The sequence below is a fragment of the Rhopalosiphum padi genome, chromosome 4 (genome assembly GCF_020882245.1).
Source record: "Rhopalosiphum padi isolate XX-2018 chromosome 4, ASM2088224v1, whole genome shotgun sequence".
NCBI classification, from domain to species: domain Eukaryota; kingdom Metazoa; phylum Arthropoda; class Insecta; order Hemiptera; family Aphididae; genus Rhopalosiphum; species Rhopalosiphum padi.
Genome location: NC_083600.1, coordinates 34,278,235 through 34,305,568, shown reverse-complemented (window position 1 = coordinate 34,305,568; position 27,334 = coordinate 34,278,235). Strand labels below are relative to the sequence as shown.

Sequence of the window (27,334 nt, the reverse complement as noted above, 5' to 3'; positions counted from 1 at the left end):
TTTTGAAAAAATAACTTCATGACATAAAATTATAAATTGTTCTTTCATATAATATTATATTGATTATTACATTTTAATTTCCATATTTTAAAAATCAATTATCGGTACCCATCATTTTTTTTTTTTTTATATATAGATTAGTAATATATTATTTTTTATACTATTATACATAATATGGTGTTGGTAGGTTCTACTATCGCAATCTATTTTGGCGAAATCGAGATATTCTTTTAAGTACTTACTGATTTGTAGTATTGAACAATAATAATCTAAATTGATATTTTATAATAATGTTCATATTTATCGTTGTATTATTATCATACGATAATCTATCAGTAATATATGATAAGTGAAAAGTTTTCAAGGTTATATTCTAAAAAAATACTTACAAAACCCGAAGTTATTTCAGATATACAACGTTCTGATATAAAATATTAGATTTTTATACCGTGGAATATAAAATACTAAAGTACACTCAACAGTGTAGCAAACACCAAAATATGTTTGTTTTTATTTTACATAAAATAGAAAAAATGCATATTATTAATGATATTTTTGCCAATAAAAATTACAACCCAAAACATAATTATGTACCACATAAATTTAATCCCGATATATTTCTGAGAAAAAAATCTCTGCACGAAATCACTATCAGTACCATCAGTCATTATTCGGGCCTAAAATATCAACACGAGTAATAACAGTTAAGACTTATGCAGTTATGAGCACCCAATTTGTTTAACATTTTTGTTCCAGTATTTGAATATCCAAACATATCTAGCACCATAAACACAGGAATATGTAATACTATTTCTCAAAGGAAAAATAAATAATTATGATTGATACATACTATTACACAAACATATATAAAACAAATATCTAATATGCTTTAATTTATTTTTACAAATAACTATAACACAACGATAAATAATCTACAATATATATCGTCCATAATTTTGTTATGAGACATTATTTACTGCAATGTAAGCTTAATATTAAGTGTTTGTAAAAATCTTTAATACTTTTGAATTTTTGTTCAGCAATAAATTAATGTGAATTAACTATTATTGTTACCTATACGTTTGATATGAAATTAATAAAACATGTACGCAGATATAGATTATGGAGTATAATAAAAAAGCTATACTTAAAGTTTCAAAACCAATTTTATTTTAATTTGTACTTAAACCTTTAATACTTGCTTCAATAATTTAATGAGCTGTAATTTTTAATTGTCTTCAGAAAACGAAACGATGTCATCTTCATTTGGTTTTGCTGTTGAGAGAACAAGGGCTGCTTTCGGTCTCAAAATGACGTATCTCGAACTTACCACATTGCTAAAAACAAAATAAAAATTACAAAATTACAACAATAGCTTTAGGTAAAATTTGGCTATTGTTATTTTTAATTATTTAAAAAAAACGATCGTATTAATACTTTTAAACTTACCCAGTTACATAACCTGAGTTTATACTGGAAATTTTGACTTTTAATGTTTCTGGTAAAGTTTCTCTAGCTGCTTTTATATTAACTTTTTCAATTTCACTACCGAAGTTAATGATGATGAAGAAAGTTGGATGATCATAAAAACTCCTAAAATGAATAAATTACCAATATTTAGCTTTAACATTTTAAATTATGTGATTATATATAATATATATTATTATGTGACCGCATATTGATATATGATATAATAAAAATACAACTCATCAACTGTCAATTAAGTAAAATTTATTTTAGTTTTTTTTTTTTAGAAATTTTAATTTTTATATTGGCTACTCAATGGTCTATTTTATGGTAAATATTATTTTTTGTGTCGACAATTCATATTATTATTCTAGAATATTCTAGGTACTGAAATTGACTTGACGTTATGTTATGTATTACGTTAGTTAAACAGTCGTAACACTCGAAACTGTGAATATATAACACGTATTTATACAACATATAACTATGAAATTAATACAATTTATAAACTGAAAAACATTTAATTATCGAGTCTGGCATGAAGAGCTAATGTTTAAACTATTATTGTTAGTCTCCCAGTTATTTCTCGTCTTTAAATAATTCTTATAAAATCTTACATTTTGAGATTTTGAGTGATGTGTGAAGATGAAACGTCCAACTCACATTCTATAAAAGCAGTATCCTTTCCCCGACTCTTTACAATACAGCAGATCTACTTCACCGTATACCAACGTGATAATATTTTCAATAATATGATTAGTATAATATTATAGAATATAGGAAAATAAATAATAGCTATTAGGTATAACCCCACTATACATAGGCGATAATAATTTCAATTCATTTCAAAATTTGTTTTCTATTTTAAGATAACGGTAAGTGATGATAAATTTACGTTTATTGATGATTTTAGGTTAGGTTTAAAATCCTATTTTCTTCTTTAAAAATTTAACTCAAATCAGTCGAGCCGTGATAACTCGAAAAATTTGACAACTTGAATCTTTTATTTATTCCCCTAGAAATATAAATTATTTATAATGTATAAATAATGTAAATTTGAGTTAGATATCTTGAATAATAGACACCTCGAAGCGAATTTTTAACTCCCTTTACCTTCGAGTTATCGCTACTCGACTATGTTACCAGTTGACTAACTAATTATAGTTGTTTCTTTATTTTTCATTGATTTTAATCGAATTGTGGGTAAGTATTTCAATCAGATCCACATTCAACCTACCTCGAAAAACCGAACACCCATTGAGACAGTACGTATACGTGCAAGTCTCCTTTGAGGATTGTGGGTATTTGTCTCAAGCGCGACAACTGCCTGTACGTCCTAAGATGACTCTTAAACTTGGACAACTGAACCAAGTTTTCGTGCCAATATTCCGGGTTGACTGGAAGCCACGTTTTCGTTCCGTTGGTGAAACCTGTGACGGAAAAATTCGTATATTTTCATCGAACGTCGTGGCGAATTCATTAATTATCACATTGGTGATAGCGGCGAATTATACATACCTGCGTTTTCAGAGTTGTCCCAGGGAAACGGGCTTCTAGCGGGATCCCGACTGAATTTCGTGTACCGCAGTACACCGACGTTACGTCCGGCCGGGTCCACGGTCTGGTTCCATCGAACATACGTGTCTTGTACACCCAGCTCGTCGGCGTAGTACGTGATTGGAGTTCCAGGCAATAGGGTTTGCAACATGTGGAGGCCGTCTACTAACAACGGGTTGGTCCTAGACGCTACCCGCGAATTGTCGTGATTGCCGATCTAACGAACAAAACACAGTTTTTTATATTTGTTAATTTTTTTTTTACATTTACGCATGGGCATGACACAACATTATATAAATATATAATACAAGATGACTTTTTTTTGTCACGAAAGAGTTTTATCTATTCATTAAATATATATGTTTTAGAAAACAGTTTTTGTTTTTTTTTTTTTTTTACTTTATTTGAAGTCATTACCTACATATATTAAAACATTTTTGAAAAACATACTTTATTTGTTTTTACTATTTTATCAATATTATTTTATACATACTATATATTATTATTAGTTATTACATATTATATTTAATTAAAACTTATTGATTTCATATTTAAAAACAGTATATTTTTCTGAGGATATATTAAAATCAATATTATCGAACTAGGTTTAGTACCTATTTAATAAGTAATAATTAATAAATATAACTGAACTTGAATTTAGATAGTACCAATATTTCCCTGCTGGGCATATGAATTTACTGAGAAAATTGCTATTTTATGATAAAAAAAAAGTCACCCTGTGTACAATAATGTCACATCAATGGCAACGGCCTATGCAGTATCATATACTTACCACCCAGTTGGCCCACTTATTTTTAGGCATATTCAGCATCCAGGATTTAATCATATTGTTGACTTCGTAGGCATCGGATTGCTGATCAAACGAATTGATGAACAGAAAGTTGAATGGGAAATGAGCTCCGGGAGATGTTTCGTTGCCGTAATACATCATAGTTTTGTTCAATGGTGAGTAACATTCTACCATAAAGAAGCTGTTATAAATGAGTTAATGTTAATATTATGGCAGTCAAGAACATGCATAGTATTATTATATGACGAGATTTGACAGATTTTTTGTACAAATGGTGTTATTTTTTGAAACGTGTATGAATCTCAACAGATTTTAATAATTATTTTCGTACTTGGTTTTATTTTCGGATGTTGAATAATCGTCTAACAATTCTCTCCAAACGCGTACCATTTCATAAGTTTCTGGTTGATCTAGTGTATGATTGTGCACCAGCGCGTCGTAATCGGTGTCTAATATGCCAATTTTATACGATTTTCCTTCATCGGCTAAATCTTCCCTTTCGTATAGATAATTGACAGCGTCGAATCTGAATCCATCTACACCACGTCCCAGCCAAAATAATATGATGTTCTGAAAACGGGTTTACGTTGCATTATTCTGTTCATAATTAATAATACTTTATGCGATGATTTCTACAATTAGCATTAATCATGCATATTATAAACAATCAACGCTATTTATGATGTATACAATACCATATTATAATATTGACGGAATTGAGAATAAATACCTTGATTTCTTCTACGACCATTGGACATCTATAGTTCAAATCTGGTTGTTTTACTTGGAATGCATGAAAATAGTATTGTTGACGTACTTCGTTCCACTCCCACGCAGATCCGGTATTGAAAACGCCCAACTGCAATAGTTACGAAAGAACAATTATTATATGTTCAGTACAAATGATACGATAAATGATTTTGCAAAATGTTGGTATTTTGTTAATAGTCAATAATTATATACCAGCTGTATAGTTGATTTGTCATGGATTTTCATTACTTACCCAGTTATTCGGAGGTGATCGGGTACCATTTTCACTGATAATTGGGTCTTTCCACACGTAGTAATTTGTATAAGGTTCTTTTCGCTGTACAGATTTTACGAACCACGGATGTTCGTCACTCGTGTGGTTCGGCACAAAGTCCAATATTACTTTTATATCTTTAAATAAATAAAATTAATACTTACGTCATGTACAAAAATCAATAATTGCTAGTATTTGTACTAATCATACGTACCACGTTCGTGGAATGCATCTCTCATACGGTCAAAGTCCGCCATAGTACCGAATAATGAGTCAACCATCTTAAAGTTCGAGACGTCATACCCAAAATCGTCTTGAGGAGATTGAAATATTGGAGATAACCAAACTGCTCCAACATTTATACTTTTAAAATAATCCACTTTTTCCGTGATACCTTTAAAAAAAATATATCACAATGCAAATTTTAAATTAAGAAATAATCTGTGTTTTTTCTTATCATAAAATATATTCAAACGTATACTATTTTGTATTTTATACGTAAATTAATAGTTATAGTACTATAGCAGTACTTGATAATTATATTTAAACAAAACGAAACGTTTTCATAATTTATACATTTTTAAGATATTTTTGAAAAGTTTTTTAAATTTTATATTATTTTATAAATATATATATTATTTATAAATAATAACAATATTAATTATGAAAACTTTATTTAAAATTAATTCAGTAATACAACTAAATAAGTAGATCCTAATACTATATAATAGCACAAGTATTATCTACCCTACAAGAAAGAAGAGTTTCATTATTTTATGAAGTTATTTTTAAATAGATTGAATTAAAAAACAAGAATGATGAAGTGATAATCAGTTCTAAATAATTGATAATACAAGCACATTTTTTTCTCATAAAATAATATTTTAGATTAAATTCTAAACTACAGAAAAGTTACAAAGGCTTTTTACTTTTCCTTCTACAGATTTGCTTTTAAAATAATATAATAAATGATTTAGTTTTCAGGTTCTAAGTACGAACAATTTGAAATAAGTAATTATTAATAGAAAATAGATAAAATAATATTTTAATATTATTTTAGGTGAAATATAGAAACATCTGAATGTATAAAATACTAAAATATTCATATAAATATAAAAATGTAATTTGTTTAAATATTTAAAATTAAGTTTACTTAGATATTGCAACAAATAAACTTTTTCTGTTCAAATTGTATACACTATTTATTTAGAAAACAAATAAAATAAAATAAAATATGAGTATAACTCATGAAAATGTAATATATATGATAAGATGATTGATGAAAATAATATGTTTCATTTATTATATTTTACTTTTTAAGTATTTAAAAACCATTATGTATATAATGTATATTATATATAATCATCAATCAATAAAAATATAATACATCGTACATACCATTGAAATCTCCAATTCCATCACCATTACTGTCTTTAAAAGAACGAACGTAAATCTGGTAGATGATATTTGATTGCCACCAATCTGGTTTGAATTTATCATCGAATCCTTTGAATATGTACTCAGAGGACACTAATGTATTGGCGACAAATAACGAAACAAAAATAATAATTTTCAACATTTTGATGTTAAATTTGTAATAGTTGAAAATGGTGTGACGATGACGAGCAGTTAGCCGTCAATGCATTAACTAATCCAAATAATAGACGTGTATATATATATATGAAAAGTTACTTTAAGTTTTAGGCTTAAAATTATTAGTATAAATGATTACATATTTTATATCCAAACCGGATTAATCTTTATTATTGGTCTATATAACATTATATTATATTATACCTGTTAGATACCACTCCAATATATATTACCCTGTTTTATGACAGGTATATAGCACTGTATTACCAAATGTCAATATTAGTTTAACTTATATGTGATATATAAAAGTAAAATAAATACTAGGTGTTCCTTGATATACAATGTTTTTAAATAATTTCGGTATTATCGAAATTTTTATAACTTTTTTATTAGTTTTTTTGATAAATTACTAAACTTAAAATACAAGGTAATATAATTTATATTTTAAACATAATAACCGACATTTTCTTAATAACAAATAGTTGATTAAAATTATCGATGAAGTTATAAATATAATTCAATTTTTACAAAATACATAATACTATATTATAACATAAATGTACTATTGTCAATAATTTGTTTGTATTATACAGGATGATTCATAAAGACTGTTCACTTCCATTTTGACATATAATAATTGATTGAGTCAAATTTTGAATTTTGGGTTATTTAAAAATCCTTTTCTGAAAATATTGATATATATAAAAATAAAAATTCAACAAGTAATTTTTGGATTATTTAACATTGTGTACTAATAATAATAGATCTACGATAAAGGACAGGTTTAGAAGATATGTGGAAATTAATATTATAACTATCATGATTTATAATTTATAAAAATAGTTAAATAATACTAGTTTAAATATCACATATTAAAATTTATATATTTTTAAAATTCTTTTTAAAGACTGTGGTTATACTTATTATAATCGTTTCAATAATCTAAAAACTAATCGTACGAATTTTTAATTAAAAACTTCAAAATATTCAAAAAAAAAAATGTCAACAAAATAATTAAAAAAAAACAAAAAGGGGATTCTTATTTGAAAAATAAAACTTTGTATTGCCACAAAACACTCTTTAAAAAGTCCAAGAATTTAAAAATATGATCTTTAAGTTTATTTAAAAGTTTCAAAAATCAGAACTTAAATAAATTCATTATTAAAGAAAAAATGTGTGTGAGCATTCTAAGTGTATCACATTTTATATTTGTATTTTTCATACTATAATATTAGCGATGATATGATATTCTAGAATATCCACATTCTATAATAATCAAGTTTTAATATAAATTAATGAATTTTATCTTCAATATTCTATCTTACATATTCTCGTTACTAAAATTTTCTTGTAAAATAAATAATCTTGACATGTTTATTTTATTTACTATATATATGTTAATATACCATAAACAATCAAACAATAAAATAATTGTTTATACTTTTTGAATTTCTCATTTAAATTTTAAGAAAATGTTTAAAAATGATTGAAATTTAAACATTATGAATGACCATTATTTTCAGGTTATAACTTGTAACTTATAAATAACTTATAAATTATGTATGGGTATTATTGAAAAAGTTTTATCGAATAATAATGTGTGTAAACACATGCAAATGTATTAAAAATTACTCATCAATATTTTCGATATTTTTTTTTTGTTTATCCTATGCTACCAGCATTTCAATTTATTATGTTAAAAAAAATATTTTAAAGTCTATATAGTGTATACTGTACATAGCTATAAAATACTTGCCAAAAAATAATTTAAACGGTGATGAGATAAATTTGTTTTTTCAAGTATTAATTCTACATGGAGTACCTATAATGCACTCATAATATTTCTAAATAATAGTAAGCCAGCTCTAATCGGTCGCAATGACGTATTGGCGATAATAAGTGCGTATTAATACGTAAATATAATATTTCACTTTTAAATATAAGATATATTACCTTATTAACCATTCCCCGTAATATGTAAAAATAAATATTGCCAACTGTTATAGATAGTATATATATATATAATATAATATAATATACGAGTTTATATGTATTATTATTATTTTTTTATTCGTTTTGCCTTTGAACTAGCGTTCCCGTTGCACCCAGTGTGGTCTCCGTTCACAAAACAAACCTCCCATCGAGTATCCCAGTGGGTCTAACTGACTTTTTGTCGGATAAACAAAAAAAAAAAAAAAACAACAAAAAGAGAAATCATTTCCATTCACAAGTGAATAGACCCGATTTTCTGTCAATTATTGTTATTCATATTTATATAATATAGCTATATATATTGTACAATCGTCATCATTACGATTAGAGGTAGGCATATACACGGCATGCATTATACTGGACCACCGACCGTTTGCCGCAATTTTTTTCATTTTTTTCTCCTCGTTCACATCCGGACATTTTAGCGTGCACGCGCTATAACAATATGTACCTACACTACAATTACGATTCACGAAGCTATTACGCATATATTATTATAATATTATACACACATATTATGTCATTGATCATCGTACCATGCGTATTATAACAAAATGTAGTGTGAGTTATAGTGTAGGCGTAGTTGCGGTTGTGTGCATTGCAATTATTATAAAGTATTAACCTGCACAATAAGTGCTATAACACAGCAGCTGGTTTCTATTTATATTTTGTTTCCACACATTTAGAACCATCATATAAAATAATCCTCCGATGTAGACTTACGTGTGAAAATAGTAAAAAGTAAGATAGAAATTAGTAAATAATATTAAATAACGATTAGCGAAATGAATAAGGTTAAAGAACAAGAAAATTGAACCATGAAATCGCCGTTCGAATAATCAAGGAGAAACATATATGGTATTTATTGAAATAGTAGGACGACTAAAATTGAACATTATAAATAAACACTCTCATAATATAATATGATCATAGATAATACATATTTTTATAGCATACATAAATTATATATGTTATATTATATTTGTTATTTGTTATGTATTTTAGATTCAAAATATTTTAACAAAATTACATATTTACACGATGAATAACGATGTTGATTATTCTGTTAAAATATAAAAACATTGTTTATAAGAACATAAAACTTTTACCTACCTAGGTTTATATCATTATGTTTAATATACCCTATGCAATTTTAAAACATTTAGATTAATTTTAAACTATTTATACCATAGACCAACTCATACCGTTTTACGGTATCTCATCGGTATCGACATAAAAGTCAATAACAATAATACTATAATAATATATACTGCTATAATAATAAAATATTTATAAAAAAAATAAATACTATGTTTTTGGCAAAAACTAAATCAACCTACTGTATCGCTAAAAGTAAATTAAATTACTGACCCCGGTGATTGAGTGATAGCAGTATCAAAAAACATATAATGAAATATTCAAAAATATAGGAGCCACAACAAGTTCCCTAGGGGCTAGGAGTGTAAATCATGTAAATCATTTTCTGATATCGGTAACTATATTATTCGATGTTATACATATAAATTATATTATTCTACACAATGCAATACACTATCGTCTATCACAATATATAGGTATATTATTATATGTTTAAATGTATCAGACTATTACGAAGCGGAGAACACCCTTTGACGATTACAGGTATAGATCTATCATCGATATGGTGTTTAAAATTATTAGGGGTAATTGTTCTCGACGTCTATACAGCCACAATACTACAACTATACTAATAACAATAATAATAATACAAGTGTATATCGTACATGACGACACTACATATCATATTTTACACCGGTGGTGGCCAACTTGCGAGCCGCATACAGTTCTTGCCATAGTCAGATGCTGCTGCTCGCGTCTTATTTATAAAAATCAAAATTTACTTATTAATATTATTATTACGAATGTAGACTTCTTTAGTAAAAATAAACACAAAAAAAGTATCAAATTATATAATATGTATTTATAGACATTATAGCTCTTCTTGGTATCGTTGTATTGATCTGTATGGCTGATATCCATGTCGACTACCCCTGTCATTTATATAGTTTAGTCAGTAATATTATAGGTAAGCCGGGTTATCGGACGAACGAAAAGAAGAAAAACAATATTGGGAAACTAGTCCCGCGGGGGAGATTCGAGTATAATTATATAGGTCTCGATTTCAATGGACCGCTAATGAAACGGACAGGCCATCGTACATACGAGGGATGACGAACCCTCCATATGCAATCTATTAGGTATAATAGTATACACGTGTAACGTAACTGCGTGTGTGTACGGGCGCGTGCTTGTATATACACAACACACGTATCGGACGTGTTCATTTAATTACCTATAGTATGTACGTCATCGACCACCGACATTATTACATATACAGATATAGTCTGATGTGTCGCCCTTCAGCGCGGCATGGAGCTATCTTTATATCGTGTCTGTATAAAGGTACTTAGGACGAATATAAAGTGAAACGCCCAACACTTTCGGTGGTCATGAAACCGCATTATCCGTTTGATAAACGCGTATACATGTATAATACGAGTACATACGCGAACCACTTATTACGACCGCGACTTAACCTAATAACGCGTCCAATATAATTATTTCCGGTATAGCGTATATGCGTGTATATATATATATATGACCTATAATTATATTATACTGTGTAGAGCACACAAAATACACGGATTACGGTCTGGCTTTTCGGAATGAAATCTAATATATATATGATACATATTATGTACGAGTATATAACAATAAAATAATTATCGATTTACACCGCACAAACTCGTATGCTGTATATTAGTATTATAGTATTATACGTATGGATACTCGCATCGACTCTTATCGTCATACTATAATATGTAATGTGCGTATATAGCATAGCATTATGCTCGACGAAAATTCAGAATTACTCGACTCAGTCGGGGCGGTGTCCGTTCGTTGAAATGCACGTACATCACAAGAAATCTCTGATATAGCATGATATTATATCAATACCGCATTATTGTTACGTGACATCTACAGCCGTACAACGCATGGTGAATTAAACGTTGTTGATTCAAAGTTGGTATAGGTTAAAAATCAATATAGTTTTTTTTAAGTATTATTTAGTTCATTAAACAATGATTTGTTATAATCCAATTCGGGCACAACAGATTTCCACTCGTCTGCAACAGCTGTCAGCTGATAACATAATATAATAAAATATGAAAGTAATATCTGTAATACTACATTTCCTTGTTCTGAGTTTTATCGCAATAAGCTTACATAGATTAAATAACTATACTAGAGCTTAAATATATATATGTTCCAAAAATGACCAATATGTGGTAAAAATATAGTAAATACTATATTTAAAGAAAATAATGAATTTGGTTTTTTAAAATTGATACATAATAAGTAACAGCGACAATTATTTATTAATTTACTATTGCATTGCCGTATAACTCGAATTCACCAAGAAAAAATGAATTAATACAAAATATATTGCTATAAAGGTGTGTTACATAGGATTTTAATGGAGACATCTTAGTTCACTGGAAAATCGATAAAAGTGTACCTTGCTTTATGGACTAATTCGACCAAGATAGGTAAATACACTTTTTATATTTTTGAACGTGGTTCAAATTAGTTTAAACTTTTCTAATATTTCTAAGAATAATTACTAAAATTTTCGTTAGAAACAGTGGAGACAATGGAGTAATTTTTACTAAAAATAATATATAGTATAGATATAAATAAATAAAGTCATAAATATTATACAAAAGTATCTTTAAATTTTAAAACCAATAGCCACCTTATATTTACTGTATCCATAATCCATTAACCTTAACCTATATAAGTTTAAAAATGAAGCTATAAACACTTTTCAAGTCTCAAGAAATATATCTAAAAAATTTAATGGCCAAAGGATAAATAGTTTCGGAGATTAACAAGTATGTGGTATACAAATAAAATAATAACAATACTATTTATTAGTTATTATATTTTTCAAAAAGTAGGTAAACTAAAAATACAATAAATAAATAATAATATGATAAATAATTTATAATATTAAATAGATAACTTCCTTACATTTCTTTATTTTACAAGAATTGACATTATTTAATAAAATTTAAAATCCTGATTTTTATTTTCTTGAAATAGTGCCTAAAATATTTACTACATTAAACTATTACTTAAGTTGCAAAATAAATATGATGTAAAAAGACCAAATATTAAAAATATGAGTAATATAATCTTAAAGTTTTAAAATGTTAAAATAAATGTAACATTTATGACCTAAATTAATTTATATTTTATCATCACACCTTCATGAACCAGTGAAAATATGCAAATGCATATAAATCCTAGCTTTAATTATTATTACTGTCGCTAATAACGCATTGGTAAAATGTATATTATAACTATTATAGTAATTATAGTACTATAGTTATACATTTTAAGTAAATAATGTGTATATAAAAAAAAAATTAAAAAAATACAAAATGTCCTTAATAATTGAAAAAAGTTCATTGATATTATTTTTTGACGATACACATGATTATTATGAAATGATAACGTCAGTTATGCTCGTGTATCGTGCACATAACATTATGTACATATTATATATATATTTTTTTTTTGTTGGTATTAACCAGTACGCGCGCCGCTCTATATAGTGCGTGCCTACCTATAGCATATATTCGACTACGGCGACAACGGTTTTAATCGAAACCTCCCACCCGATCAGACGCCAACGATGAGGTGGCTAAAGTTCAGCCATCTATGTGTAATGTCATTGTGGTTTTAGCGGTGATTTAATGCTTGAAAAAAATTTCTTCTATATAATATATAACGCGCGCACTGAAATCGCACGAAAAGCGGGAAAAAAAAAACAATCGAAAATCGTTTAAAAGCCATCAACAACTTACACTACAATAATAATAACGCTCACGGAAGCCCGGCAATCCTAAACGCGTGCTCGTAGTAATAATAATAATCATAATCATAGTAGTAGTATACGCACGCGTGCACACACTCGGTGGGCAGTCCGATGTCCCGCGGGCACTGGTGGTTTTTCACGTTGAGCAAAAACAATGTCGAAAAATTCCGAAAAATCGAACGTCCACCAGACCGAACGATGATCCGCCGAGTGCGTGTGGGCCAGGTGTCGGTTTTTTCTCTCCTCTACTGCTCTCTCACTCATTTTTTTCCTTTTATTTCATCGATTATACGCGCGGCGCACGAGTCTACATTGCAGCACCACCCGCCGTCTTTCGTGTACAAGACGTATATAATAATAATAATAATAATAATAATATGTAATGTATGTATAATATACAATATAATACACTCTGCACTCGTCCTCGGCGTGGCGACGAGTGGGACGGTTATTATTTTTTTTAAATACTATTTAAAATTGTCCCTCTCTCTCTCTCGCCACTCTTAACAACATCATCACGTCCGTCGTTTTTCCGGATGATTACGCGCTACCACGCGGCGACGATTCGAGAAGTTAATTTTATGCGCAATTTTACCACCGTTCTCCTGTTAGGACCTTTTGGTGTTTGTAAACCGTAAAAATTAGTTATATTATTTTGTTAGCACTATTCGTGATAAAATAATAATATACAATAATATATATATCGTTCTGTTCTTATTTTAAATTTCGGAGATGGATCACTAACACGGTTATTGTTCAAAAAATCGTCTGCTATAATTTAAAAATATACTAATGCTATATGAAGCGTAATATATAGGTACAGCAGCGCGTGCATAAATCGTTACATTCTATTCAAGAAACTGAGCGCTTCGAAGGAATAAAACACAAAATAATATTATCATAAATAAAATATAATCTGTGTTCTCGTATTTATATAATAGTGTATGCGTGCTTATAAGTTACAAATAATGTGAAAATCAAAATGAATACGATTCGGTGTGTTTTTATAATTATTTATTAAAGGAAGAGTCCCGATAAAATAATATAATATTTTTTTATTTGATTTAGGGAAATGGAAAGGTCACATAATATTATTAGTTCAGATGTTTATGATTTCTTTTTACATAATAACATAGTTATATAGGTACCTTATGTCAGTTTCAAATGTTGAAAAATGAAATAACATATTTAGTGATCCACCCTGTACTCGTAATATTGTATACAAATAGTTAAATTATACAGAATCGAGTAACGTTATGATATCGGTGTCAGTGTGTGTGCATGATTTTTTTCTACGAGTTTTGATTTTTACTTCAGCACAGACTCAATCATAAACCGCGCACGCCGCTACAACAGCAGTATAATAATAATAATAATAATATACGTATAGGACTATATTATATTATAATATATTATTATACACGAAGATGGATAGAGATTAACATTAATAATAACGGCGTTTCGATCGCGGTATGATTATTATTATTATTTTTATTATCGTACAACAATGAACTCAGACAATAAGTATTGGAAAACCGTAGAGAATAAAAAAAAATGTACATAGTATTAATACGTTATTATAACATTGGATTATAAGGAGACGACAGGACGATAAATTGATGATGCGCCGCACGCCAAAGCAAGTGTTCATTATATGATCGCGGGCCTCACATAGCCACCCCACCGTACGGTACGCGTATATATACACTATTTATGTTTTTTTTTTTTTATCACAAAACATAATACTTGATTACAATAACAATGATACAAGCGTAATATATTGTTGTTATTTATTGTGTGAGAATCGAGAGAAGAAAAACAGTTCTGGATATATGTATAATATGTATTTCTTTTTCGAGTTTCGAGTCTTGCAAAGTAAACTCGACATGCGCCCACAAAAGGGTCTTAGTAGAAACGTTAAGGCACTGAACAATACAAGAGCCAGCGCAGTGTGCACCTATAAGATGTATAGGTGCTCTAAAGACGTTATTTATATGGTATTATCGTTTTGTCGGTATTATAATTATAGCGCCTCGGCCCTCAGAATGGATGAAAGCGATGCGATGATATTCCTCTTCAACAATAAGTTTTATATTTTTCATCTTACAATATAGAGTTATAATATAATATATTTATTTGTTTAGAAAAATGTTTTAACATTTTTTTTTCTAGAAAACGCTTGTTTGTGGATTTCTGTAACGTAAAATTAAGGTTTTTATTATATTAAATACAGTACATATAACTACGAAGTATTTAATTTTAAGTTATAAAAATATATAAAAATCTAGCGAGGTACAATAAATGGATATTTCTAAAATGTTTAATTTGAAAAGTTCATTGAAAAAAATTCCATTAAAATAAAATCACATCATTTGATAAACAATATAATTATAAATTCACTCATATTCCTCAAAATAATAATATTAAAAATAATAAACGCAGCTCTAGTGAAGTGAGTATTAATGTTATATATATACAATGTATGTATATATCATATTATACAGATCAATACAATGCACTGAACAAGGTTTCAATTTTTTTTTTTGTATTATTGTATTGTATATTATTAAATGTATATAAGTCTAATATTTAGGTCAGGACAGTAGAAAACGCGTAAATGTATTTTGGGCACAATATTTAGGTACCCACAGCGGTACAACGGATATCGCGGGATATGTATGTACACTATATAGAGCTCAACGTACTGCAGTTTAAACTTCTTCAAACCATTCGTAATATTATTGAATAAACCATCGCCGAATGCGACGAGTTATGATGTTATATGTTATGTGCATATTTGAGCGAATCCTTGATCACACGTTCGTGTACATTCTGCAGGTATATTGGTATGTACCAACTATGCACATCACACAGTGGTATGTAGAGTCAAGATGACTTTGGTAACAGCAGAAGACGACGACGACGATAGCAACAACTACGCGTCAACAATATAAAGATATGTATATATAGTTACAACAATGAGAAGTAATTAAACGCGATAAAACAAAAGGCCGAATGATACACGAGTTAATTACAATTTTTTTTCTTCACATCGTCCCCACCACTTCTTTTGCCGCGGTATACGCCGCCGCCGCCGCTGACTCTTCTCGAACCATCATCGTCTCTTATTCCGATAAACAATGCTCGTCTTGAGCGCGCGCCGCCGCACAATGCAACAAAAGATAAAATAAAAATAAAAATAAAGACATAGAAACGGGGTCAAACAATTTGTGTTCCGCGATAATTATTAAACAACAATAATATCATAATAACATAACCTCTATTGTTACTCTTAGATGTGAAAATACCTTCGGACACTCCTAAATCGGCGTATGCCGCGCCGCCGCTGAGCTTGACACAACGAACGCACGTACACAGAAATATTGCATGTTCCTCGTCGGGAGATGAAGCGCGATTTAAGTGTACGGAATACAGCATAATAACAATAATATTATATTATCGTAACACGTTGTACGGATATTATGATTACGATTATCGAGGACTTCCCGGTTGGATTTTGAATAACTCGTAGTCACACGGTTACCGCATTATGTAGTGACATTTTTTCGGTCGTCGAATTAATAAAAACCGATGATGTATTAGTGTGTATTACGCATTGTGCTGTGCGCAGACCGCGGTGCATGTGATTATGACGACATGTATTTATTATTATGTAAAAAAATTATAAAACTATCATAATAGTATTTCATTATATTATTATCTCCTTGCAGATTTGGGGTTTTTGATTTGAGAATCTCGATCGACGAGTAGTCTGGTTAAGCTACAGTGATCATATACAGCATGGTTCTTATTGCATGCTCATCTGCATTTTTTTCCATTAATACCTGATAAATGTATTCAAATTCTGTTTTTTTTTTAATAATCTTCTTATTTTAACATCATATTTTAGTGTAGGTAAGTCATGTGGCGCTACAAATTTCTTTTTTTTAAAGTGAAAACCAACTTTCTTTACTGTTAATTGTTAAAAAAATGACTTATTTTTAATATTGATGTATATTTTATATATATATTGAAATTAAAACGAGTAGTTTCCTAGTTATTAAACTTTATGTAGTGATAAGAATAATAGACCATAATAATAGGATTAAATTATATGGAGGGCTATGATTATTTGACTAGGTCTTATAGTAATTAATACATTTATTTCTTTTTTGTAATTTATATATATGATCAAAAATTTTAACAAGATACCTATATAATATAAAAAATACAAATCCAAATTTATATGTAATAAAAAAACATATTAATATAAAATAATTTTATAAATATTTTCAAAGTATAATACATTTTACAGGTTAAATATTACATCGATTTGATATTTGATAGAAAACCATTATTGTATTTAAAAATAATTTGTTATCCTACTCTTTCGAATTTCCATTTAAATACCATGTTCAACCATTTATAGTAGAAAAATATGGTTCTCATTTATTTAAAAAATAAGTTTTTACTACCACGGAACACTCCTTGAATAGTAAAAAATCTAAGTATAAGATAATATGGTCTACAATTAAGTATACTTAAAATTTTCAAAAAATTTAATTTGAATAAATTAATGACCTATAAAAAAAAATGGAATAAACTTGCTGAATGAATCATCAACAAACTTTGCCAAAAAAATACAAAGAACTCGCCTTTATGATCTATTCTCGATAACGATAGTGCACTATAGTAAAATATCAACATCCGAAATTAAAAAAAAAAAATAAAAAAAATTATTAAATAATAAAATAATTTCTAAATCTTCAAATACTATCATTTATAGCAAATATATACAAATAAAACACAATAATTTAAAATATTACAAATAATAACTGTACTAATGTGTACGTTGACTATAATAATGTAACGAATAAATTAATTTTCAGATACAATTTGTTATCCGTAGTCCATTCATATTAAATGCTCAGTGGTTTCCACTACACGTCAAAAATATAACTATTAGATTCTTGTAAGATATCGTATGGTATTAGTATAGGTACTATAGTAACTACCTAACTAGCAACACACTGTCGTCACCAACTCGTACTGTATGTTACAGATTATATATAATAATAACATCGATAACTATCGGTATATTACAATACCCAATTTTAGACTCACTAGTGCTTTTTCGAATTTCAATAACGTTTTTCATAAAAACATATTATGTTAATGCAATCAATCTGTCGTCTGTAGCGATAACACCAATCGTGGAACAATTGTTTTAGTGTTGTGATTTTTATTAGTGTTTTATTATTTTATTTTAATACCTTCAGTAAACATCAAAGGAAAAATTTATGAACATTTTTTGCTTAAAAAAAAATTAATATTTACATACTTAAGCTTAAATTACTACTATATTTGTAAAAAAATTGTACAAAAGTAATAAAATATATAATCATATTAAAATCACACACAAAATTTAAAACAATTTACTTTGTTACATTTATTTTTTAACTCTCCCTCCACCCCTCACAAAAAATTCTGGATACGCAACTGATGCACAGACTTCATTTCAAACTTTGAATAAGAGATCAATGTGAGATAATATTATGAAATATTAATTAATATTTTGTCATATTATAGACGTATCGACAGTAATGTGAATTATATCTTTTCATACTACCAAAAATTATTCATAATACAAATCGATTTTAATTTTCAAAACTACGAACACCAATAATATAACACAAACATATTATTAATGTATCCTGGTATATTGATATATTTTAAAGTGGTTAAAAAATAGACCATCCTACACAATATAAAATATTGTCTCTTAATCGAATACAATTATTATTTAATGAAAAAAATATTAAAACTAAACAATCGTTGTATATGCTTGTATATTGAAAATAATAGTTTTTCGTATACATTATAATGTAATATAGTATATTATACCGACTAGACATGTGTCAAATGGAAACTTGTTATCGCCCCTATCGCATCTCTAAATTTTTGTCCGTGACCCATTTGAAAAAAAACTCAATACTGTGCAGTTAAATTAACCTATAGAATAAAACAACAATGGAGTATCCAAAACGATTTTATATTTATAATGCTATTACATTACATCTTTACCTTTCATTAAAAACACTACGATGGGTGTTAAAAATTTAATTTAATATCGTCACAGTTCACTCACATCTGTTTATTGCACATATACGCACACGCACACTCAATATGTCGTTTTATTGAGCAATTCTCTTCATTTGAAATTAAAATTCGTTATAAAAAAAAAAGTTCTTTCGTCCGCTATAATCAAATTGTTGTAATTATTATTATGTTACTATTCTTCAGATCGAAATAAAATCCATTATTATCAACCTACGGTTTAGTTTCGAAGAACATTCGCGAACCACTCGACCGAAGAGTCAGGTGTTATTTAATATGTCCATCATCTTCCTCAATTAGAGGTTTCGTCTTTGTATAAGTTATATGCCTACATTAAACAGTTTAAGACTTTGAACATTTGAAATGGTGTAAAAATTAAAATTAAAAAAAACAACATTTGGACAACTCAATTATGTTTTTGAATTAATTATAAAGGTAAAATTTAGAGACTGTGAAAACAACATGTGTATTATAGGCACACATACATATGTATTAAGCAAACTGATTATTTGCCACGTCCTTGAGATCTGCACATCGAATTGGTAAAGATATAATAGTAGTATGAATTGTTCTACAAGCGTTTGATATTAAATAAATAAATCAAACTACTTAACGGATTATGAAAGAAAAATATGCTGAACACTGATTTTCAATAAGTACATTATATTACATTTAAATACTGAATGCTGAATAGTCTAACTTGACAGTGTATCTAACGTGTAAATACTAAATATTGAGAATCCATACCAATCGTACAAATTATAAATTAAATAAATCATAAATTTAACTAATTTCATAGTACTGGTACCAAAACAATTCGACAAATCACGATTCTGTACCGTAAGATTTACTTCGTTTCAAACCCAGTCTTTAGGAATGAAATTCATCTCTTAGAAAACATAATTATAATATCATGTATTACAAATGATTAAAACTATACATACCTATGTAAAGTATGTTATGATATATTGAAACAATTGAAAATTGAACTAAATATCAATGAACAAAAAGTGTGTACCTATTATCATTATAAAAAATTAATACAATTAATGGTATATTATATTTATATTTATATATTATATGTAGGTTTATTAATCCCAAACATTGTCTAATATTAAAATAAGATGCTTGTATTTTTTAAAACATTTTTTAAATATATAAAAACCCAAATACTTGGTACCTAAATTTGGTATCTACTGAATTGTTTTTTTTAAATTCGTTTTTATGTTAAAAGTATTTTATATATTATGTATTAAGTATATAAACGGGTACTGCGACCTTACTTACGTTATAATTAAAAATATTAATCAATATTGACCTTTTTATAGAACTTGTAATATTATATTAGACTCCACATAAATATACTTAATCGTTAACTTAGTATTAATATTATGCACTAATAATAACGTTCTGATCACGTTTTAAAGAATAAATTTATTATTAGTTTTATAGTAATAGCTGTTAACGTTATTGTTATTTTTATTTATTTTTGTATTACCACTCTTTTTAGGCCAATAAGATTTTAAAGTTTTAAACTATAATATATATTCAATTTGTTTGTTACTTATACAGTTATACGTAATATATATTGTGTTATTCTATAGATACATTCTAAACAATATACTTCTTTATAATAATTTGTAATAAATAATAATGATATAAAAATATAATCAAATTTAAAACTATAATTACAATTTACAATGTTTTATATGATACATTCTTGAATTAAAAGACATAAAGTATATTTTACTTATTATTGGTAAATTACATATAGAATTAAATATTTGAGTATAATTATTATACAAAAATATTTAAAATAAATTTTTAACAATTATATATAGTGATAACAATAAAATAAATTGACTTAATACCTATTATTTCAATAAATTCAAGGTATTGATTTTGTGTTGGTACTTATTGTAATATAATGTATATAACGTATTATATAATATAACAAATAGTTACATTATGTAACTCGACGATTACCAGAACACTAGTGTTTTTAAAAATATAATCACAAATAAAAACTTTGTGTAAATGGTTAATCAGAAGCATTCATTTTTACAAATAAAATATAATATATTAAATTCTTTAAAAAAAAAAAGATTTATTGTTTAAGTTATTTGACGAGTACGATTAATTACGTATTCCAACATGATAAACAATCAGTAATAATGCACATAAGATACTAATATATGAAGTGTTATATTTCCTGTAACTAATCGCATTATTCCTGAACGTATCGACGTTGACTAAATTATCAGTCAACACGACTACCGATTGTGGTCGAAGGTGCAATGGATTGTCAACTATGGAAATCGTGGATACGATATCACTAAAAAAAATTAAATTATAATTCAACAACAAATAATCATTATGGAATGTGTTTACCGTTTATATATAATAAACAATATTATTTTTAATGGACTTTATTGATAAATATTGTATTAATACATTAATACAGATACCTACCTTCGGCTGTGTGCTGAATTTTCGCTGCCCAGATAGACGTACAGTTTTTTTTTTTAGGTTGCTTATAACCTCAGAGAGAATGACTGTCTCGGTTTCACTTCCAAAGTTCATTACAGTCAGGTATGTTTCTCGTCCAGACAACGATCTAAATAACCGATAAAGTATGACAGTCTGATAACAGTTTATATAACTTCGGTGAGATTATTGTAATTGACATGAATCACCTTTTTACTATGTATATCGAATCAGTTATATTGTACAATTTAAGATCACCATATTTCAAAGTATCAGTTTTTCGTAGTTGAGACATTTTTTTGTAAAAATTGTAATTACTGGTTGATATTGTTTTCTGTTCTTCGACGTTTATTTTGTAATAATTTGGATTTATAGGTAACCACGGCTTTTTTGCTTCAGTAAATCCTTGAAGATATTTAGTAATATTTTCAATTTACCTCAATTAGTCTTATAAACTAAAATAAAACACGTTAAGCACTAAGATACTTAATTTTTTTAATAATTTGAATGTAGTTTTAGAATAAAGTTTATTTATTATTGCATTTTGATCGGAATTTTAAATTTATTATATTTAGGTACTTTAATTAAATACGAACAAACCATTATATAATTATATAACTTTTACGAAAAATCAATGAACCATAGTAGAATAATAATATATTAGTATAATAGCTTAAAATGCTTATATATAATTTTTTTTATACATTTTTGATATAGTAATTTTGTAAAATATACTGTTTTAATTATTGTTAATTATCAATACCTAATTTTGTATAACTGTTGATAGTTTTTAAATTTTTTTTTTGCTGATTAATGTAAAATTGGTTTCAATCATAATTATTGACAAGTGTTTAATCAAATGTTTTAGATATAACGTAATTTCTTATATATATAAAAATCTCTTGTCACAGTGTTTGTCCGGGATGAACTCCGAATGTGTGTATTTTGGTCCAACTTAAAAGATAAGATAGTTGTTATCTCGATTAATACGCGGGTAACGCCGTGTCGGGACAGGTAATAAATTTATATGAATGTAATCCGTGCATCTATCATTGTTTCACATATGTGTAAATACATACCTACTATATACATATAGGAATAATAATAAGAGGTTTCTCGTGTATGATTATTTTTATATGATCTAAATTATGAAAAAACATCACACAATAAAACATATATTATGGCCACTTTAAATTGTTTACGCACCTGCATTGGATTTACCATTCCATTGCATAGGACTCCTTGCAAAATCTCTGCTTTCTATATTTCTCTGACCACTTGAATCATATGAATCTTGAATTTGATCAGGTCTTACATAAACGTTCTCCATGCCTATTTCACTCCCATAATATGTCACATCAATACCAGGAAGTGACAACTTTAGAGCGGTAAATACTTGAACCATTTCTGATCCGTATTTCGATGATATCCTATCGGTGTCATGGGTTTCTATCTAAAATAATGTTAAAAAAAAAAATATATTTTTACTAATGATAAATAAATGTATAGAATATATATTCACATTTATTCTAAATAAAACACTTAAATCATAAATATTTTAGTGACTTATTTGTATTTTTTTTTTAACCAATAAATCTAAGAAAATGCTTACCACCCAGTTTGGTGTGTTATTTGCCGGTATCACTTCAAACCAGAATTTAATTGCTCTGTCCACTGAATATACTAAATCGTTTTTGCGTACTTGAATCAGTAAATGAAAATTAAATGGGATTTGAGCACCAAGATTATTTTTATTTCCATAATAATCTCTCAGTGAAAATACACAGACATGGTAATGTGCTTCTGCAGCTAAAAGCCTGTATAAAGAATATTATAACAACAAAGAAAAATATTAACCTATTAGATTATTTTTATACGTCTAAAATTAAAACCATCTTATAATATATAGCTACACTGTATATAACTTTGTTTTATTATTTATATTATCTGTTTGTATATTTATACATTTAGCATTAAATTTAATATAATTTATAATTCATGTTAATAATTTACCTAGGAAATGTATTCTTCCTATTCGAATAATCGTCCATGAATTTTCTCCATTCAATAACTGTATCGATAACTTCTGGTTGATCATGTGTGTATATGTGATCCAAAGAATAATAAATTGGCCAATTTTCTCGGCCAACCGAATTTGGTTCATTTCGAAAATCTTTGTCTTCGTATAATTTACCGACAGCATTAAATCGAAAACCGGCTACGCCTTTATCCATCCAAAATTCCAAAATATTCTTTAAATTTAAATTTAAATAAGATAATTTGTATAGATTAAAATAATTAAATTAAATACTTACCAATATTTCTTTATGCACTTCAGAGTTCCTAAAGTTTAAATCCGGCTGTTTGTCACTAAATTGATGTAAATAGAATTGTTTTCGTTCAGTATTCCATGACCACGCAGAGCCTCCGAATTTGCTTAACTATTATCAAAATCAAATAATAGGCTTAATTGTTTCATCAAAGTATTATAGCATAATATATAAGTATTTCCGAATAAATAATTGTATACAAAACTATAAAACTTTTTTCGAAATTATAAAATATAAATTATTTTAATAGCAAATAAGTATTAACATTTTTTTAATTTAACACACGTGCCATAGTTCTCATATTTTATATTGCCAATATTTTTATTAAAATACAAATACAATTACCTATCATACTTTTATTGTAAAATGAATCTAAAATCTTAACCTACCTAATCTATGAAGTACATATTAGGCAAATTGAATATTGTTTTTATTTGGAAATATTTATAGTTAAGATAGGATGAGTGTCCCACGAAATTTACTGTTCATTATATTCCGCTTATGAAGTATATATAAATTATAAATAAATTAATTAATAAAATAATAAATATTGATTACTCAATTTTGAACGATTCACCATTGTAGCTAACTGGATGGCCAATACAATAATAAACATTAATTCATAAAAAATTAATTTGTATTTACCCAATTATTCGGAGGTGTTGGTGTGATTGATGTATCGTTGAGTTGGTCTTGATTTGAGGCATTACGCCATACATAATATTCATCGTACTTGCCTTCTTTTTTTATCGATTTTAAAAACCATTCACATTGATCACTCGAATGATTTGGTACAAAATCTATTATGAGTTTTAAATCTAGAAAATAAAAATAGATATTTTTATTGCTGTATTTAATTTTTCATTTGTATTTTTATATTTAATACTTCGCTTATTCATTTCTGATATTAGTTCTTCAAAATCTTCCATACTTCCAAATATAGGATCAATCGTCGTATAGTTTTCTACATCATATCCCATATCATACATGGGTGATTTAAATATTGGATTTATCCATACAATTTCTATACCAAGATCAACAAAGTGATCTAGTTCTTCAGTAATTCCTTAATAACATTTAATATGATAATATTCAATAATTGTTATATTTTAGAATGTTTAATAGTATCTGATTAACAAGATGTGTATACCTTTTAAATCACCAATTCCATCGTTGTCACTGTCTTTGAACGATCTTGGATATACTTGATATATTATTGTATTTGACCACCAATCGTCTTTTGACTTTGTTACTGGAAATATTATTTCTTCTTCTCCGTGCGAGACAGACGTTAATGACACAAAGACAAAAATTAGCCAATAAGAATTTAATTTAGTCATTTTGTGTAACATTAATCTAAAACAATAATGACTACGATATTAAAAAATTTTTAAGCTTTATAGTCCACACAAATGCCTTTAAATGATATATATATAATATTTATAGTATATTAGAATATTATAGTTGTTGGAAATTGTTCTTAAAATGTTTGTTAAAGAGTTGTTTGGGATCAGAAAACAATTTTATTTATTTCTACAATTCCCTTTGGATTAATAATTAATATAAGCAAGTATTATTTAAATGGTTAACTCATTCAATAATATATCATGACTTGTTACTATATTAAAATAAAAAAATATTATTTTTATATACATACATCGTAATTATTTTTTTTAACAAATAAAAATGTATATTGTCTAATTACTAATCGAAATAAAATATTATAAATTATTGTATATTCCTTGTTATAACAGCTTAAATAATTAAATTAAAAGAAAACTTGGATAATAATCTATTAACATTTAAAAATTTTAAATTAAATTTTACAATTTATCATTTATAAAGAAACACAATTATAAAATATTAGATTATATTTTCTTAAAAAGTTTCAAGTTTTTGTGATCATAAATTATTTAACTAGAACTGGTATACAGAATTAATATACTCCTACAATGGTTCATGTTTTATAAATTTAATTATTCATTGGTTCTTATATTTAAAACTGACATATAGTCATCTTACATATTATTTTTAGTTAATGATTAATATAACAGATAAACAAATGAAAATTATTGAGCATTACTCATCATATTGTTAAATAAATTATAAGGAAATAACTAAAAGTATATGTACACTTCTTTAATTTTTACATTTTATTTTTTCTTATAAAAGTTCAATGGAACTACATAAATCAATTTTGACAAGATATATTGTGTAGTTCATAAATTAGATTCCATAACTACCACAATAAATTCTTGTTTCAGGTACTGAAATGGAAAACATCAACAATAGTGAATAGACATAGAACTTAAAAACATATTTATGATCATTAATTATTTACCTACTCATGGCTTACTAGTTACTTGACGATTATTTAAAAAAAAAAGTATTACTTTATCTTTGCATCCTTTTTTGTTGTTGTAATATTAGTTATTACTATATATTATTAAAGCAAGTATATATTTGTTTAAAATTATCAAATGTAAGCGATGTAAATGAAATAAAATTGGAAGTTTATATTATTTAAAGTACTTACAAAGTATATAATATGTCCCAAAAATAATCAAAATATGATAGTTAGTAATAATTTTAATTTCTGTTAAAGACCATATAGTAAGTTAATAAAATAACATAGCATAATACATTAATATGTTCAACAAATTAAAATGAAAAATAACACTCATATTTCAAATATTCATTATTTATATGAAAATGAAAGTAATAATTAAACAATGATAAGTATGAAATTTAAAAATATAATACCTAAAATCAATAACCAATATGAAGTACTATCACATAATTATTATTAAATATCTATAACTAATATGTATTTAGTTGTATTTATTTAATCATATTAGTATCTACAAAAAGCCATACAATAATTTTAAGTGAACCAAATAATTGATAAAATAACATTGTCTATATTATATATAGTAACTATCTATCCATTTTAGCTAACTAGGGAACTTGTAGAGAGAAGAAGATTTTCAACTTATAAAGTTATAGCGATAGTATAAATTATGAGATACCTA

The 27,334-nt window shown here is 26.8% G+C and overlaps 2 protein-coding genes across 2 annotated transcripts; both read right to left on the bottom strand.

Moving 5' to 3' along the window:
* Positions 1–1,147: 1,147 nt before the first annotated feature.
* LOC132929574 (maltase 2-like) lies at positions 1,148–6,523 on the bottom strand. The gene is made up of 10 exons (XM_060995022.1): positions 6,258–6,523; positions 5,074–5,253; positions 4,839–4,996; positions 4,566–4,694; positions 4,167–4,405; positions 3,818–4,016; positions 2,986–3,241; positions 2,705–2,897; positions 1,450–1,593; positions 1,148–1,337 (listed from the first exon to the last, which is right to left on the bottom strand). Exons 1-10 carry the CDS (start codon positions 6,436–6,438, stop codon positions 1,229–1,231), a joined length of 1,788 nt encoding a protein of 595 aa, XP_060851005.1. The 5' UTR covers positions 6,439–6,523; the 3' UTR covers positions 1,148–1,228.
* A 15,049-nt stretch (positions 6,524–21,572) lies between these two features.
* LOC132930727 (maltase A3-like) lies at positions 21,573–26,961 on the bottom strand. Its single transcript, XM_060996754.1, is given in 12 exon segments — positions 21,573–21,820; positions 21,958–22,010; positions 22,012–22,102; positions 22,182–22,377; positions 23,179–23,425; positions 23,585–23,789; positions 23,986–24,224; positions 24,288–24,413; positions 24,948–25,120; positions 25,189–25,368; positions 25,453–25,658; positions 26,839–26,961. Coding segments are annotated over 11 exon segments (1,911 nt in total). The 5' UTR covers positions 25,655–25,658; positions 26,839–26,961; the 3' UTR covers positions 21,573–21,621.
* Between the last annotated feature and the right edge of the window lie 373 nt (positions 26,962–27,334).

What these genes read in the sequence shown, in the direction of transcription:
- LOC132929574 (XM_060995022.1), bottom strand. Translation starts at nt 6,438, where the DNA reads ATGTTGAAAATTATTATTTTTGTTTCGTTATTTGTCGCCAATACATTA. An exon ending in ACATCCGAAAATAAAACCAA is followed by an intron (nt 4,017 to 4,166) that starts GTACGAAAATAA and finishes CATTTATAACAG; the next exon opens with CTTCTTTATGGTAGAATGTT. An exon ending in TGGGTGTTCGGTTTTTCGAG is followed by an intron (nt 1,594 to 2,704) that starts GTAGGTTGAATG and finishes TATTCATTTTAG; the next exon opens with GAGTTTTTATGATCATCCAA.